The 17,579-nt window shown below is 46.1% G+C and overlaps 2 protein-coding genes across 5 annotated transcripts in view; one reads left to right on the forward strand and one right to left on the reverse strand.

Moving 5' to 3' along the window:
* The window catches only part of ext1c (exostoses (multiple) 1c), a 47,855-nt gene extending 40,306 nt beyond the window's left edge, over positions 1-7,549 (forward strand). For all 4 annotated transcript variants that reach the window (XM_035428738.1, XM_035428737.1, XM_035428736.1 and 1 more), the window contains exons 3-12: positions 443-536; positions 1,908-2,015; positions 2,297-2,416; positions 2,833-2,965; positions 3,364-3,482; positions 3,656-3,751; positions 4,705-4,791; positions 5,312-5,472; positions 5,830-6,001; positions 6,621-7,549. In XM_035428738.1, the coding sequence (XP_035284629.1) occupies positions 443-536; positions 1,908-2,015; positions 2,297-2,416; positions 2,833-2,965; positions 3,364-3,482; positions 3,656-3,751; positions 4,705-4,791; positions 5,312-5,472; positions 5,830-6,001; positions 6,621-6,806 (1,276 nt within the window). In that variant the 3' untranslated portion in view covers positions 6,807-7,549. The remainder of the gene's footprint in view (positions 1-442; positions 537-1,907; positions 2,016-2,296; positions 2,417-2,832; positions 2,966-3,363; positions 3,483-3,655; positions 3,752-4,704; positions 4,792-5,311; positions 5,473-5,829; positions 6,002-6,620) is intronic.
* A 703-nt stretch (positions 7,550-8,252) lies between these two features.
* Positions 8,253-13,372, reverse strand: zgc:114119 (uncharacterized protein LOC619273 homolog). Its single transcript, XM_035428420.1, has 5 exons — positions 13,260-13,372; positions 12,120-12,347; positions 11,482-11,640; positions 10,167-10,256; positions 8,253-9,216 (listed from the first exon to the last, which is right to left on the reverse strand). The coding sequence occupies exons 2-5, from the start codon at positions 12,339-12,341 to the stop codon at positions 9,121-9,123; spliced, it is 567 nt and encodes a 188-aa protein (XP_035284311.1). The 5' UTR covers positions 12,342-12,347; positions 13,260-13,372; the 3' UTR covers positions 8,253-9,120.
* Positions 13,373-17,579: the final 4,207 nt, after the last annotated feature.

Consider the following 17,579-nt stretch of genomic DNA (forward strand, 5'->3'; position numbering starts at 1 on the left):
TTCATGCAGTTTTATCGGTGGGAAAATGGGGGCATTGCTGGGGACAACAACACGCTATCGGAGACGCTCAGGAGACAGACGTAGCGGTTAGAGGTCAGAGCATCAGGCCCAGAGCAAGAGCTCATGGAGTCTCCAGAAATTTCACTTATGCATTAGCACTCTGACTCACCCTGGACTAAGTAACTCTCCTATGGTCTCTCTCTCTCTCTCTCTCTCTCTCAATCATGTGGTGATTGTGTCTCATGATGCTTCTTTATTGTTCTTATTGCTGATGGGATGTGGTTGATATGAAAGGGAATAAAGTTTATTTATGAATGTTCATTTCAAATTCTAACTGGTCTATAACTTCACCCCCCCCCTCCCTCTCTGTTCCTCTTCTTCCCCTCATCTTCCTCCTTCCTCACCTCCTCTGCGTGTTCCTCTCCCTCTTGCTCCCTGTCAGGTATGACTATCAGGAGCTGCTCCACAACTCCACCTTCTGCCTCGTTCCTCGGGGGCGGCGCCTGGGCTCCTTCCGCTTCCTGGAGTCCCTGCAGGTGAGCCCTCGCTCGCCCTCGCTCCCCCTCGCTCGCCCTCGCTCCCCCTCGCTCCCCCCCGCTCAGCTGCCCCCTGCCTGGGCCACACCCTCCCGACACGTCCTGGGAGGGGGCAGCGCTGCTAAAACCGCCGCAACTGGCACTCGTGTGGAACCGGAGCTGAACGGCTCCTGTTTAAAGTTTCCTTCCCGTATAGCTCCAGTGTGTGGATGTGTGGGTATAACCTGGGTCTGTTAACCCAGGGACGGGTCAGTGCTCAGGGAACGGCGAGAGGCCCATACTCTGGGCCCAGTCCAAACCATGGCCGCCTCCTCTCTATTCCTTACAGACCAGGCCGGAACTGTAACTCTGCAGCAGAACCACACAGACAGTAGAGCCAGAAAAACAAATGTTCCATCTTTGGGGGGGTTAGACTATGGTTAACAGGGACATCATGTACATGGCCACACACACACACACACACACACAAGCATGCAAACGCACACAGTATCCCACGGTTATGCTGCCTGTCCGGCATGTTTTATTATGTCCTGGAAGTGCACACAAGGTGCCCAGAACTGTGCTGAAAGAACAAATCCATGAAACGGTGGTTTTGGCAGCAGACCCTCTCTTTCAGCAACGCCATTGCACTCTCTCCCGCTCGCCCTCTCTCTCTGCCTCTGTCTTCTCCTCTTTCACACTTACTGCTCTATTCAGGCCATTCTAAGTTTTCGCAGATCTTTTTTTCTTTCACAGCTGCCAAATCCCACAAAAGAACTGGCAATTACCGGCGTAGCGGAAACTTCCCGCCAACTTTCCACTGACCCCCTCCATCCTCAGACCCCTCTCCTCTTCTTCCGCCCCACAGAATAATCAGCATCTTTGCACGCCCATCGATGCTGATAGGCCCATGCAGTGTCAGTCAGTCCACCTTAGCATCACCCTCTGTGGGAGGGCCGGCCAGGCGAGCCCCAGGCTTCGTCTCTGAACTGTAGGCCATGTCTCGCTGTCCTTCTGCGACCTTCTTAGTGTGTCTGCCCTGGCCCGCGATCAAAACACGCATAAACGCATGGGAATAAAATATGTGGAAATAAAACAGATTTATTTTGGTGGGAGGCGCTGGTCATGTGCCTGACTAATCTAATAATAAGCTCACTGTAACTGCAGAAGCATGGCTTCCTCTGGGCTCCTGAGACTGAGACACAAAGGCAGGTACTGCGGGAGGATGGAGACTTTCTTCTTTATTCAGCCACACACACACACACACACACACACACTCACTCTCATGCGCGCACGCATAGAATAAAGATTGTGTGGCACAACTGCTCAGCAAAATGTCCTCTTTTCATCCCTCTGTCTGTCTGTCCGTTCGTTTGTCTCTGTGCTCCCCAGGCGGCCTGTATCCCAGTGTTGCTAAGTAACGGCTGGGAGCTGCCCTTCTCTGATGTTATCCAGTGGAGCCAGGCTGTCATCGAGGGAGACGAGAGGCTGCTGCTGCAGGTAACGCGCGCGCACACGGGGATGAGGAGTGGCCGGGCCTTTGTTCAGTAGATGGGCTAGACTAGGGACCAGAACAAAGGTGTATGTGGGTGATTGTTGTGTGGTGAATTTCTGGTTCTCTCAGGGAAGTGACTGTGGTCAGCAGGGCAAGAGGAATCCTCACTCCCCTTAGTTGCCCACCATATTATGGAGCACAGCACTGTGGGGGGGGGGGGGGGGGGGGGGCTGGTGGTATGTACAGTTTGCGGGTTGCCTGACTTCTCTTCCCCCCACCCTCTCAGGTCCCATCCACGGTGCGGGCAGTGGACAACGAGAGAGTTCTGGCTTTGAGGCAGCGCACACAAATGCTGTGGGACGCTTACTTCTCCTCCGTCGACAAGATTGTGCTCACCACGCTGGAGGTGTGCATCAGTGGGGGGTTCACAGTCGCCCTGCTCAGGCGTGTAAACTAGCTATAAATGAGTATTGAGTTTTACCTGGGGAGCCAGAGGGGATTGTGGGTAAAGCTCTTTTGCTCTGTGGGGAAGTGCTTTCATGTGGATGCCAGGAAGAGAGTGTTTAAAACAGGACTGAGTGGCTTCTGAACCTCCCATCTATTTAACTACACATTATGGGCACATTATGCCAACTACCACCTTCTGGACCCATGTCAAATACCACAGTGCCACCTGCTGGCAAGAATATAGAATTGCAAATTTACTTGCAGGCACAGACAATGGAGGGTGACAAGGATATGTCAATGATCGGTCTGTTTTTTGCTTTTTGTTGTACGTCTCACGTGTTCGGCTTGTTAAGTAGTCTTCCTCCTCTCTCTCAGATCATTAAAGACCGGGTGTTCTCGCATGTGTCCCGGAACAAGCTCATGTGGAACGCTCTGCCAGGTGGCCTGCTGGTACTGCCGGAGTACTCCACCCACTTGGCACACTTCCCCTTCTACTACCTGAGCCTAGGTAGGGCTGGGCGGAGCCCACAGTTGGAGTCGTTACAGATTTCACTTTCACCATCCTGAGGCGCTAAGCTGCCATCAATGGCAATATCACACCATACTAAAGTAGCCACAAGGATATACACTACATAATACACAGTGCATGCTGTAAACAAGAGGCACACTCAGCCATCTCCAACTGATTCCTATGTGAGGACCTATAAATTATAAATCTTATACCTAATATATATTTATATAAATCTTTACCTAATTTTCCCATTTCTGTTCCTGAACTCTGGCTGTGCCTAGTTAGTCCCTATAAATTGACTTGCTTGTTTGTATGCATCTCCTGTCATTTCTTCCTCTCTCTTTACGTTGTTAATCTCCCATCTCTCCTTGATGTCGACACCTTTTCTCCTGTAGGGATCAGTCCTGGCCAAGAGTTCACTGCAGTCATCCATGCTGTCTCTCCATTGGTCTCCCAGTCTCAGCCAATCATGAAGCTCCTACAGGTTGTGTCCAAGTCCAAGTACTGCTCACAGGTACCGCCTTTCCGTCAGACATGAGTGCGTGCTTGTGTGTCTTCGAGAGTAATCGGCGATACCGCAGCTGTGTGTGCGCGCTCACTGCTTCACGAGGTGGTGCGAGTGTGTGTACGCAAACCGCTGCGTGTATGCGCATGCGATCTGTTGATGGTGCCGTCTGCCCCTCCCAGATTATCATCCTGTGGAACAGCGAGAAGCCGCCTCCCCCTAAGAGCAAGTGGCCGCCCATGCCAGTGCCTCTGACCGTGACGGACGGGAGGAGGAAGGTGGGTGTGCAATCATAACACCCCCTGCCCAGTACTTAGGATAAAATAGCTCGGCAAAACAGTAAAAGCACTGTGATGGTGGTAAGCCTGCCTACACTGCAGGGGAAGCTCTGTCGATCCCCCTGTAAACAATTTAATATCACTGAGTTTATTAAGGGGCGGCTAATTCAGAACGAATACATCGGCAATCTAAAGTCTGACACACAAGAAAAGGGACTGGAATGTAAAACTGGAATGTAAACTAAAGATAATGTGCCATGCCAAATTACAGCTAAAAAGTTTTCAATTACCACGATAGCAGGAAAACTGCTAAAGAAAATGGCTACTGTTGTACATTGGCAAACTGTGAGACTGTCAGAAGTTATTGCTATCAAATGCAGCTGGATATTTGTAGTCTGCAAAACTTCCCTTGATTTCTCACTAGCTTATTCGATCTTCCATGATTTATAGTAAAGTACAGATCACCAAAATGACTGCATTTTCTGGCCCTTTTCTGTTTGCAAACTGCAAACCGCAGGCCATGCTTAGTAAGCCAGGCTTTTTCTGTGGGCTTTCCATCTGAGAATGACACTAATGACAATTAGTAACCTTCAGCAAGGTGTGTAGCCTGAATTAATACAGTAAATTACTTCCCACTGGGGTGTTTTTTTTTTTTTGCCTCACTTGCTGGCTTTTTGAAAGTTCAGGCTCAGTCTTGCCCAATTTTTTCTTTTCTGTTTTTCTCTAAAGCCTCTTTGTGAGTGTCTGTAAAAAGTGCCGTACAAACACAAATGAACTGAAACGAATTGAAGGAAATATCCAGCTTAACAGAACAGATTGTGTGTAATTAAAAACAAAGCAGTGCAAGCTTTGCTAAATTAAAAATGTAAACATTATTGATTACAATGATTAAACCCTTGTTTGTTTACTTCTTTTCCCCCCTTCATCTGTTTCTATATCCATCTGTCTGTCAGACCACCAGCCGCTTCCTGCCCCATGTTGCCATAGAAACCGAGGGAGTGCTTAGCCTGGATGAGGACACAGTTCTGCTGACTAGTGAGGTCTGGACCAGTTTCATCATAAACACTGAAATGACTAAGTCTGCACCGCTGCTTCAGAGCACTGAATTACAAAGTGTGCTGAACCAGCGTTGCCTTGAACACCAAATCTGGATGTAGTACCGAACCAGCTCCACCATAAACGCTGAAATCATGCACATAAACATCGCAGCCACACACAAAATACTGATGCCCCTGAACGAGCTTGTAAGAGGACTTTTGGCCTGAGACCAAACAGCAAACACCGCAGTCCTGAACGATGTTTGCAGTTTCTTTAAAAAAACTTTTTTTTAAAACTAGTCAAGCTAAAAACTCTCAAATATCATGCTGGAGGTCGGTACCAACCCATGTCGTCACATGTTCCTTCTGAACAAACACAGCTGGGAAGCAGTTCATTCTGCTATAGCTTTCATAGTGATGAGATGTTTTAGTGAAATATAAAGTGTCAGTCTAAGCTGGCAGAGTGTTTGAGTTATCCATCGCGTTAATAAAGGTCTCTGACCTGTCCCCCTTTCTCCTTCAGGTGAACTTTGCCTTCCTGGTCTGGCGCAGCTTTCCTGAGCGAATTGTGGGGTACCCACCCCGGAGCCACTTCTGGGACCCCGTGAAGCAGGTCTGGGGGTACACCTCCAAGTGGACTAATGAGTACTCCATCGTCCTGACTGGAGCTGCCTTCTACCACAGGTGAAGCACAAACACACACTCCATTCCCAGCACTAACGCACACTCCTTTCCCAACACTAACACACACTCCTTTCCCAACACAAACACACACTCCATTCCCAGCACTAACTCACACTCCATTCCCAACACAAACGCACACTCCATTCCCAACACACACACACACGCTCCATTCCCAACACAAACGCACACACCATTCCCAACACAAACGCACACTCCATTCCCAACACGAACACACACTCCATTCTCAGTTTTCCATTGCAAACTGGCCCTGAACCGCAGCCACAGACACACTGATCCCATTCACCACCACCTGTTCCCTCTCTTGGCTACTCCCCTCACCGGTTTCATTTCCATTAGGTATTATCATCACCTCTTCTCCCAGTACCTGCCCCCTTCGCTCCGTGCCCTGGTGGATCGCACCTCCAACTGTGAGGACATCCTGATGAACTTCTTGGTGTCGTCCGTTACTCACCTGCCACCAATCAAAGTGGCCCAGAGAAAACAGTACAAAGAATTGCCCAACCTACAGGTAAGACTATATCACGTCTGTTTACAGACTGTAGGCTAGATCACACCTGTCCACACCTGATAAGAACACTAGTGCTGGGGAGGAGAGTCCAGAGGTCAGAAACTGCCTGCCATGTGTTTCTCCCACCCAGGAACTCAGCCAGCTGAATTCTACTTCCTGGCTTAAGAATTGTGCTAATGAGCAAATACAGGTGATTGGAACTAAACACTGGGGAGGACTTTTACTTTCTGAACCTGGATTTCCCCCCTCTGCACTGATGTAAAATAAGTGAAAATATCAGGAAGATAGCCTTGTGTTCCCTCTAATTCAAGGGTACGCAACAATGGCAGATCTGTTTCAGGATTTTGTGTTGGTTCTGCAGTTAGTTAATTAGATCAGTCATATATTCATCTGACATTTGTACAAGGACTAACTACAGCGGCAGACTGCAGGTGTACTACAGGTGTATCCCAAAGATTTCTCTGTGCTCCAGTACGGAAGCAGAATCAGCGCAGATTTAGAGCTGTCAGAAAACAAAAAATAAGATTATTGGTTACAACAAAAACCAGCATGCAGACTAGCCCTCCAGGCCCGGAATGGAGTAGCCCTGCTCTGATGGCACTTCCTTGTCTGTTCTCAGGGAGTAAAGGGCGCCCCCTGGTCAAACCCGGAGCACTTTACCCAGAGGCAGGAGTGTGTGAACGCCTTCGCCAGCTGGTTCGGCTACATGCCGCTGGTTCATTCCCAGTTCCGCCTTGACCCCTTGCTCTTCAAGGACCAGGTGTCTGTCCTGCGCAAGAAATACAAAGACCTGGAGCGTGCCTGAGACCAAAGTACAAACAGCCAGGGCCGTGGTACGGATGGACAGACAAACGGACAAACCCTGCAGGAGAGTCCGGCACAGGCGTGCGAGACGAGGCAGCAGGACCGATCCCCGCACCTCCCCACCCTCCCCCACCCCTCACCCCGAGAGTGCCTAAAGGGAGATGGGAATGGAGGAGGAAGACTGGGAGGAGTCTCCTTCCTGATTGGACAGCTCTATGAACGAGTTACATGTGGGCCAAAAATGGACACTGGACCTCTGCTGCTGCCAAAAGTGAGGAGAGCATCTATCAGCTGCATGCAGCCAACCCGTAATGGTACTGTCCACTTGCCGTTATTGCATCTCCGTAGACAGTAACACAGACGTACAGCTGTCTGGCTGCAGGAGAGGGGGGCTGCAGCTCGGACCGGAGCACACACGAACACACAAGCACCACCTCAGGAACCATGCTGTTGTCCTGGAGACCAGCTGTGGACCTGGGGGTGCTGAGATTGAGACTGAGCAGTAAGTACACCCCCTTCTTGCTTCTGCTCCCCGTCAGTGTTGGGACCCAGGTGAACACTCTTTGCCTGGAACGCAGCATGGAAAACCCGCTGCGTTTCAGTCACCAGAACCACAATGGAGGACTTTCCCCGGGCCCATAGCCACACTGCTGCTGAGGGCCGAAACTGGAAAAAGTTGCAGCCATCGTCTCATTTCACCTCATATTGTAACAGCAGGAACAATAAAATGATTTCTTAAATGCACTCAAAGTCATGTGAATCTGCTTCAGCAACGTTTAAATATGCTTTCGGCACAGATTTTAAGCGAGCTGTAAAACCAAAAAATGTGATACGGAATATTATATAGGTTATGCATGCAGCCATGGCTACATGTGATGTTGGGTATACAAGTGAAATAGGAAGCCCTCTTATGAGGGAGGTGGCCAAAACTGACATCAAAGGGGCTGCTGAGCGAGGCATCCTATTAAGGCACAGTTGAGCATGTGGTAAAAATAGCCACTAAAGCAATCACCTCACACCAGTATTTTGTGCATTCATCCACTGCTTGGCTTCATAGAGCCTTGTTTTAGCATCCTCTCGGTTTTGCAAAATCTTTTAATCTTTAGAATCTATACAATTCCCTGAATTTAAAGGGCAAAACTAAATGAGGTTTAAAAACTCTCCAAATGAGCCCAGCGTGAAAGCCCCCTCAGTTCAGACACCCCCGTTACATCAATCCTAGAACCCGTATGCATCACACCATGTCATAAGCAAACCTGCTCGCTGTGTTCGTGGGAAAACGTGCCTTTCCTCCTCCCATGAAGTGCTGAAAATATTTGATAACCACACGACCCAAAGATACCCAGAATACATTGCAATCCAAACATGGTCTGTGGTCCAGACAGACAAATCCAGCTCAAGTGTGGAGCCAATATTACAATTTTCTCAAATACACTGACCAGCAAGAGGTGATTTACTTTATTCTGTAAAAAAATAATACAAAAATAACATACATAAAGATATCACATGATCAGTTTTGCTCAAGTCCAGAGTTTATTCTGAGCAGGGTGAGCCCCCTCCCACCCACAGACTCATCAAATCTAGGAAGCACCCTGAAAGAAAACAGGTGTGCTGCCCAGGGCCACTCCCCCCGGGCCACACCTGAGAATATAGCTGCCAAGGCGGTGGAAGTCTGGTTTTATTCAGCCTCTGGTTCTACATGGTGGCAAAGGTGAGGCAGAGTTTGTGCTTGTGCACCCGGTGTGACTGAGCCTACGGCTGCACTGGCTCTTCTGAGGAGAGGTGCTGCCTCCAAGCACCGAGCGCCGGGAGTCAGTCTCATCTTTTTTGGGCACGACGCACTGGAGTTCCGTTCCGGTCGGCTGAGCTGATCCTGGATCAGTGCCGGCGGGTAACGTTTCAGTGCCGGAGGCCAAACGCCGAGTCTTACTGACCGAGAAAGATGGGATTTCCTCCACCCATTCACCTACCTGAGGGTGAGTGTCTGAACTTTTAAATAAGGTCACAAACACACTATCACATTAGCAAGAGAACAAAGACACAAAAAAGTGTAAAAAAATAAAATATGAACAAAAAAAAAAATACAAACAAGCCCATTGAATACAAAATGACTGTGAGCACCTAGAGGCAAAGCGGGTGGGACCGAGTCAGGACCCATCCATTCCATGTCCAGAACTGAAACCCAACTTGCACTTGTTGCCGACAGTGTACGTTGCCGTGTGTCCTGTTGTGCGATATAGTGTGTAAACAGGTTTGCCTTGAGTATGTGCACGTGTGTTTGTGTATGCGTGCGGATGTTTGTGCAAGTGTGTGTGTCACTTCCTGAGGGTCAGCATAGCGTTGACGTCCCACAGAAGGTTCCGCATCTGGTCCATCAGAATCTTCATCTCCTGGTTCTTCTCCCTCACTTTCTGTGGAGGTCACATTTCGACACACATTCCAATCAGACCAATAACGTACTTTTCATAATGACATACAGAGAGAGGGGGCTGAGTGGGTTAGCATTAGCGCTTTCTTTAGCACAAAATAATATACAGAGTTGACTATTAAAAAAAAAAGTTATCCTAATTTATTATTATTATTATTATTATTATTATTATTATTATTAATAATAATAATAATAATAAAATGGCTTGCAATTTATATATATATGTATACATAAGGCTACCAGGATATATGCATCCTTATATAAACATACAATTGGATTTTAATTTGCAGCCATTTTTGTTTACCATGTCGTAAACAAAAATGGCTGCAAATTAAAATCAGATGTGACGGGGGAATACATGAACACACCTGGACGAGGATGGTTTGGAAATTTTGCAAATGAACTTGTGTGGAGTGTAAGTTAAACTCCACACAAGTTCATTTGCATAATTTCCAAACCATCCTCGTCCAGGTGTGTTCATGCATTCCCCGTCACACCTGATTCTTTTGCTCTTGCTCTTTATTATTCTAGGCACCTCCTCCCTCCCCGTTTATCCACCTTCATCTTTTAAAATTATGATTGGTTCCTTTTGTGAATTAGGTTAGTCTACTTACAGTATGTAAGATAAGATTCTTCCATTTCCTGTGTTTTGATTTGACACATTAATTTTATGCTACATTGGGGTGATGCAATAAGCCATAATCCACCCACCTGAAGGAAAACTGTACCGAAATCACTGGAAATTAATGCCCGGAGTATGAAAACAAACCAGAACTGCTTTTTTTTTTTTTGAGAGATTTATAGGGTTTTAGAAAAACATAAGAACAAATGTTGGACACACAAACTCATCAAATGAAAAAAATAACAACAGCAGCCAGTGATTCACTTAATTTGCACAGGTATGCAGATAAGCAGTGCGGTCTCCCCACTCACCTCCAGAACCTCCTGCCTCTCCTGACTCACAGCCAGGTTGCAGGGCTCCACTGGGACTGGGGCCGCACCCTCTCCGATGTAGGGCACCAACTGGAGGAGAGGAATCCAATGCATGCGTGCACACATGACCAGAAAGGAACCTGCCCCTCTCCCTCTCTCGCATACCAAACAGCAGTGTGCATTTCATAGGCAGACACGCAATCCTGAACTAAGCTCTGACCTTCAGCTGCTACGCCCAGATCTCGGCACAGCTGCTTGGCTGTGAAGCTCTTTGCAGCCGGGCGAGCGAGGGCCAATGCGTCTCCGTTTCCCACAGCCACTTCCTGGTTTCAGAAGCCTTTCGACAGGGCTCTGTGCTAACATTTCAAGGAGCTTGTGTGCTACGTTAAAAATTTAGGAGAGCACTAATACATCCCAGTTAATGGATGTGCTGCTGAAGTATTTTTCCAGTTAGCACACATTGTATTTTCAGGCACAAACATGTGAAATATAGAGCCTGTTCAGGTGCACCTTCTTGGCTCTTTGAGCCCATGCTTACTCAGGTTCCTCCGGAGTAAGCATGAGGACCTTTGTCCTCGGGTTCCTCCAGCAGGTTGTGGTAAAAGGGGCACGGCCGTGGTTTAAAGGTGGAGTTATCACAGGTAGTCATCAAAACGTGGATGCTAGCAGTTATCTTTTCAGTAGAAGCATGGTGCTAACACCAAGCAGGCATTTTAAGGACAGGACCGAGCGATGATGAACCTCTGAGGCCTGAGAATGGGCAAGCAAGCAGGCCAACGGTCCAAGTCTTTGGGATAAGGCATTTGGCTGGAACGTGTTCGCGTTATTGGTCTTACTCTTCAAATATGGCCATTGCGCAGATGGACCAACATTCATTACACAATTGCGTTATTCCATAAAGCAAAAGCTCAGTACTCAAGTACTATTTGAGTAATGAACCTTATATCACTTCCTTATAGGTTGTTAAGTGTTTGCATGAAGGTTTAAGCTAACATGCAGGACTACTCCCTTTTTTTCTGGTGCCTGAGGCACCATTTTCCTGTCCATAGACTATGAACGTGTGCCCCTTTCTAGTTAGACACTCAGCTAGGAAAATCAAAGTTAAACATGCAACACAGAATCCAGTGGTCACAGACTGACAGACATAGACTGACAGATGGAAAGAGAGACAGCAAGAATATATGATGGACACAGACAGTGACAAGTCTGACAAACAGAGAGACATATTTGCAGCGACAGGGTTCAGACGCAGTACAAACACACAGGACAGGTACCACAGGTAACAGGGCTCAGACAGGTGGAGGAGGGGACGCACCTGCGCGGGTCCCTCCTGCAGGTCACCTGTCATCTCCACGCAGCGCTCATACAGGAGGCGGAGCTTGCGGAACAGCAGGGCTAGCTGGCGCAGGTGCTCCTGCAGCTTTCCAAAGCGGTCCTGGTACACCGCCTGGCTCTGCGTCACCCCGTTGGGCAGCTGGGAAAAGGAGAACCACAGTGTCCAATGAGCCTCTTTTACAAAGAGGCTGCAAGTCCCTGATTTATCACCTGAGCTTATACAGCAGGGCAAGACATACATAAATAAATAAATAACTCAAGGTGAGGGAGTGAAGAGAGAGGGAAGATAGAGGGAGAGGCAGAAAGTTGTGTGACTGACAGACAAATGGCATTCACAAAGAAAGGACATGACAGAAGAGGCAGCAAGAGGCAAAGATGGTGAGAGTCATAGAGGTTACATATAACACACATCACTCCTTATGAATGAACCTCATAATTTACACCTGCCTTACACCTATGCTCTTGCAGGCATAGTTACAAAGCCTTTACTAACAAAAGTAATCCCATGCTTAAAATGCACAACTCACGAAACACACTATCATCATTTCATGGCATCCTTGTATAAATAAATGTATCGACACGTTGTCCATATCCAGCTTCTGCCTGTTTGCAGTGTACCTGGGTTCCACGTGTGAACTGGAAGATCTCCATGGTGCGCGTGACGATGTCCTGCACGGTCTCCTGGCCGATGCGACACAGAAAGACAGGCGAGATCTCCCGCAGAGCCCCCTGAGGGGGCATGGGAGGCTGAGAGGGGCCTGGACCTGGGGGACCATGGGCTTGCTGCTGGGGGGGCATGCTGGTAAGACCAGGGCCTTTTGGGGGTAAGGGAGTTGCCATGGGGATCTGTGGAGGACAGTGGAGCATAGGTTGCAGTAATGAAATGTTGATTGTACTAGTTTTCAAAGGCATTGCCGCCGTTTCCTGGAGCAGCCACCTTCGGCAAAAGTCTTTACGTTGCATATATCTTAAATGCATTAGATGCACTGTGGCAATTCCTTTGAGAATACGTGCAGTCTTCCTAAAGGCTTTTCAACATTTTCTTCAGCATGTAATTTTATATAGAGTTTTCACATAACATTGCAGTAATTTGTTTTGTGCTTGTTTCTTATTAAGTCGCTCAGCCTAGGAAATTGGTTTAGCTCATGTCGGTATGTGATATGAGTCTATCAGAAGGTGAACGACATTTTTTTTTTTTGGTGTTTTTTTTAAGATCACGACTTCAACATGAATAAAACAAACACGAGCTTTCGTTCGTACGCGAACTTGCTATGTGCACGGACCGCAAACCTCCCAAAACACACAACTAGCTAGCTTACTCACTAGCAAACACCCACAGAACACAGTTCTATGTTAATAATGTTACCAAACAAGAAATGGTACAGCGCTATCACAGCAGCCAGTACTAACATCTATTTAGCAACAGTAAATTCGCAATTGTCCGAGTTAACTAGTCAACAGAGAACATGGTTGTTGACACCGGTTTGCCAGCAACATCCATGTGTTATACAGCGATATACTTTAGTAGCTAAGTAGACTATTCAACTCTATTCGCCAGTCCCGCGCGTATCGTTCAACACAAAATATCAATGAATGGATTTCACTTTGCAACAAAGCTAAAGTTAAAAAGCGCAAAGCTCAGTAGTCTACCCCGACGTGTAGGAAATAAAATAGTTCAGCTACGTACTGCGTACGAAATATATACTCATTTTTTAAACACTGTTTGATTAAAACCAAATAAATCACTTAAAAATTTACCAGTGCAGCGCTGATTTTCTTTAATCTTTAGCTAGCTCTGTAGCTGATTGAATCCCATTTCAGACGTTTACACACGTGATGACAGACCGGCGGTTTTTGACGCAACTTCCTGCCCCATACCAAGAAATGCCTTTCTCTTGCTGCAGGTCTTTTATTTATCCACTAGAGTGAACTATCATTCACATAATTCATGGTACACAACAGCAATCCGTAAATGCAATGCTCGAGCGCTGTTCACGTCGCGATGTACTGTTGTACACTATTCGTTACAGACGCAGTGAAGCAAGTTAACGGGGAGGAAAACATGTCACTTAAACTGAAAATCTACAGTACAATACACGCATACAAAGCACCTGTAAGTCTCATTCAATTAAATTTTATTTGTATAGCGTATTTTACAGCCGTTGTCACAATACGCTTTACAGACAACCCTGGCCTAAACCCCAACAGGAGCAAGCCTAACAGTGGCAAGGAAAAACTCCCTGTGGCAGATGGGAAGAAACCTTGGAAGGAACCAGGCTCAAGGGGGAAACCCATCCTCCTCTGGTCGGCTCAGGGTGCCGACTGGTCTCATTAAAACTTGCTAAATCTAAGCATGCTAATTAAAAATATTAATAGCAGAATGAGGCCAGGTTACAACAAACAATATTGGCTTTGTAGGCTAATAAAAAATTAGACAAGCTTTATTCTTGAGCAGTGCTACCCAATTATTCCTAAATTATTTAATGTAACTTAATCCCTGTGTGGTTTTTTTTGTTTGTTTTTTTCATTTTTCCATCGAATCTAAACATGGCAGATTTTTCGTGGCAGGGCACTTTATCTCATCACACCTGGTATGGATCGTGAGTATGTATGGATTGTCACCACACACACCTTCACACAGGTAACACGCACGCACACACACACACACACACACACACACACACACACACACACACACATAGAAAGTACAGAGAAAGTAAGCCCATAGAGACAGCATAATAAGGTCAACCGGGGAATTTTGTTTCTTAGCAGTCGTACAGTCTCTGCTGTCTGGAACTACCCACCAGCAATGGTATCAGCTTATATAATAAATAATGCAGGATCCATTGAGTACTGCATTGGCTCTGGGCCTCTCTGATATCCTTGGAATATGCCCTGGAATCTGACTGATATTGCCAATATCGGCACTGGAGCCTGGCTGATTACAACAGCATGTCTGCTGGCTAATACGATGTTTTATGTTTCTTCAATTCCTGCTTATATCTTAAATTCTCTAGTGGATGCACATTAAACCATAAAAATGGGAAAATTGGAACACAGCCCTATTATTGAAAACATATATTTTAAGCCCTATACACCATAGCTGTAGCTGTTTCAGTAATTTCAGTAGTTTCAGTAATTCAGTTCCATTACATTCAGTCTGTTTTGCAAAGGCAGTCCTGAGACATAATGTATAAAAAATAAATAAATGAGAGCAAATTGCACACACACACAGTTACACATGCTCACACACGCACACACACAAATACACAAGCACGCACGCACGCATGCATGTACGCACACACACACACAACAGGAAAGGTGAACATTTTAAATTCAAGGCACTGCCCTTAAGTGGTTTGTCCTCTACCTAAAGAACAGAACCTGCTGTCAATATCAATGGCTTCTCATCCTCCTCTGCGCTCATTCCTCGTGGGGTCCCCCAGTGGCTATTTTTTGGCTGTATTCTTTTCTCCCTGTACATGACATTACATTACACTACAGGCATTTAGCAGACGCTCTTATCCAGAGCGACTTACACAAGCTTTTACATAGCATTTACATTGCATTTATACAGCTGGGTATATACTGAAGCAATGCAGGTTAAGTACCTTGCTCAAGGGTACAACGGCAGTGTCCTACCTGCCACTACATGCTACCATTTGTTGAGAAATATAATATTTCCACTGTTTCACTAATGACACTCCCACTCCCAAAGCCTCCCATTATTAATCGAATGACAAGTTCCCCTAAGAACCTGTATGATTGTCTTCCTGATATTGAATAATGGATGGCTAAAAACGTCCTCCAGTAAAATGAAAGCAATACTGAGGTAATCTTATTTGGCCTGCCTGACTCTCTCTCTCTGTAATGACCTAGGGCCGCTGTCCTGCTACGTCAAATTCCATGCCCTGGTGTCACTTGTGATTCTGCCACTCTTTTCTTCCTACTCTGAGCCATAGCCAAGCCGCACTTGTCATTTCACAACATGGAAATGGTCAGCCATGCCTTCATTTCATCTCCCCTCGATTATGCAATTCCCTGTACCAAGGCCTCAGTCAGTCATCTTTTGGCCACCTGCAGCTAGCACAAAATGCCGCTGCAAGGCTTTTTACAGGTACAAAGAGAGACCACTTTGCTCATATTCTTGTTTCTCTAGTTTTAGTTAGTTTGGTTAGTTTTCGAATAGATTTAAGAGTTTGTTGTTTGTTTTTAAAGTTCTTAATGGTTTTTCCCCTTCCTATATTTCTGTTCTTCTTCACCCCTATTCTATGCCCAGGTCACTGAGGTCCTCCACCCAGTTGCTTTTTGTTCCCCGGTCTCAGTTGCTGTGGTCGCCCTGAGAACAGATTGCCTCATTTCATTAGACCTACATCCTCCATTAACACATCTACCCCTGAGCAGAATCGCATCCATTCAACGCTCGTGGAATGTCACCGTGTTGTCTGTGGGACGTCTCCCAAGTAGCCAGAATGAAAGTTTATAAGACGCCGCATCCAGACGTTGCCTGTGTACCTCCATACACTTCACTCTTTGTTGTGATTTAGGGTGAGTTAGAAGACATTGTCTGACATTTAACAATATTTTAGTAGTCTCAGTCAAGACTGGCAGATGTGGAAGTCCACTAGACGTTGACAGAAGAGCCAAGAACGACAAATCCACTTTGACTTAATTTGGTCATCCATGCAATGTCACTCGCTCAGCTTGCTTTTTCCCTTGTACTTAATTCCACATAAGGTCTGTCCTTGTTCTTGTGCATTATTGCCTTGTTTTTGCTTTTTGTTTTAAAATGTAATCCTCTGTTTTTCGCACTTATGAATTTATTAATTGTACAGAACCTTGGTCGATGGTAGGCATTTTAAATATGCTTTTGAAATAAACTTAACTCGGCCTAGGAACAAGTGGTAGCCACCAGAACAACACATCGATGCAGAGCTTGTCTTATCTCTGTGCCAAAGTTGCCCTGAACCGGGAAGTCCGTATGCCTGATAAGTCTTCCCTGCACAGGGCTGCTTTTGTCCTGCTGAGTGCCCGATGCCTTTTACAGGTACAGCCTATTAATAAAACAAGGGGATGGCACTTCCTTGACTTTGCCACCTTTCCATTAAAGTTCTTCCACTGCAAGCAACAAAGACCAAAGCTCAGACACGTCGGATATCTAGTTTTTAGATTAGCACCTTCGATTGTGTGATCATAGGAATGTGTGTCTTTTTTTCTGCCTCTTCTCACGACTCAGAAACCTACATGTCCTGAATGATTTTTGCGCCTTTCAATGGTTTATTGCTTTATTACTTGAATAGTCTGTATTATATTAGGGGTCAGAGACCCGGCGTGGCTACAGACACACAAAGATCATGTACATTTATGGTTAAGTTTGAATGCAATCTTTGACATTTAATTGAAATCATTGATCTTAATGTATATATAGATAATGGTCGCTGAGGTCTGGTAGCTGAAATCTACGCTGCAGTTTTGATTCCAGTTTCATGCAGAAACAAATGTGGCACAATTTGATTTTGTTACATGGAAATTATTTTTTTGCTTGAAGGTGGAGATTACAGCTGGCCAATTATTTGTCAATAAAATATCACCTCGGCCGTAAGAAGCAGGAGTAAACTTACATTTAAAAAAAAGAATTCACAATTTAAGAAAAAGATAAATTCCATAGCTGAGCTGGATGACTTCCTAACATATTCATGTTTGGTCTCATTAGACCATAAGACAATGAATGTTTTGATTATACTATCATAGTGCTTAGCCCTGCTTCCATCAAAATAACTTAATAAAACCACATGAATACATAAATTTGCTAGTTTTAAGATTAGACCATCCCTGTCTTACTCTGCTCCCACACCCCAACACTTCACGCCTCATCCAATCAGTGCAGCCACTGGCCCCCCTCTTTTCCCCCCATACCCCCCCCACCCCCCCCCCCCCCCCCCCACCCCCTCTCTTTAATAACAACTTAAAGAAGCAGGAGGAGATTCACAGGGTTGATATCTGCTGTTGCCATCTGAGGAATCTGAACCTTGCATCTGGGCCTGGTGTAGTGTTTGGTGCATCCAAAATCTGAATTTT

Source organism: Anguilla anguilla, chromosome 8 (genome assembly GCF_013347855.1).
Source record: "Anguilla anguilla isolate fAngAng1 chromosome 8, fAngAng1.pri, whole genome shotgun sequence".
Lineage (NCBI taxonomy): Eukaryota > Metazoa > Chordata > Actinopteri > Anguilliformes > Anguillidae > Anguilla > Anguilla anguilla.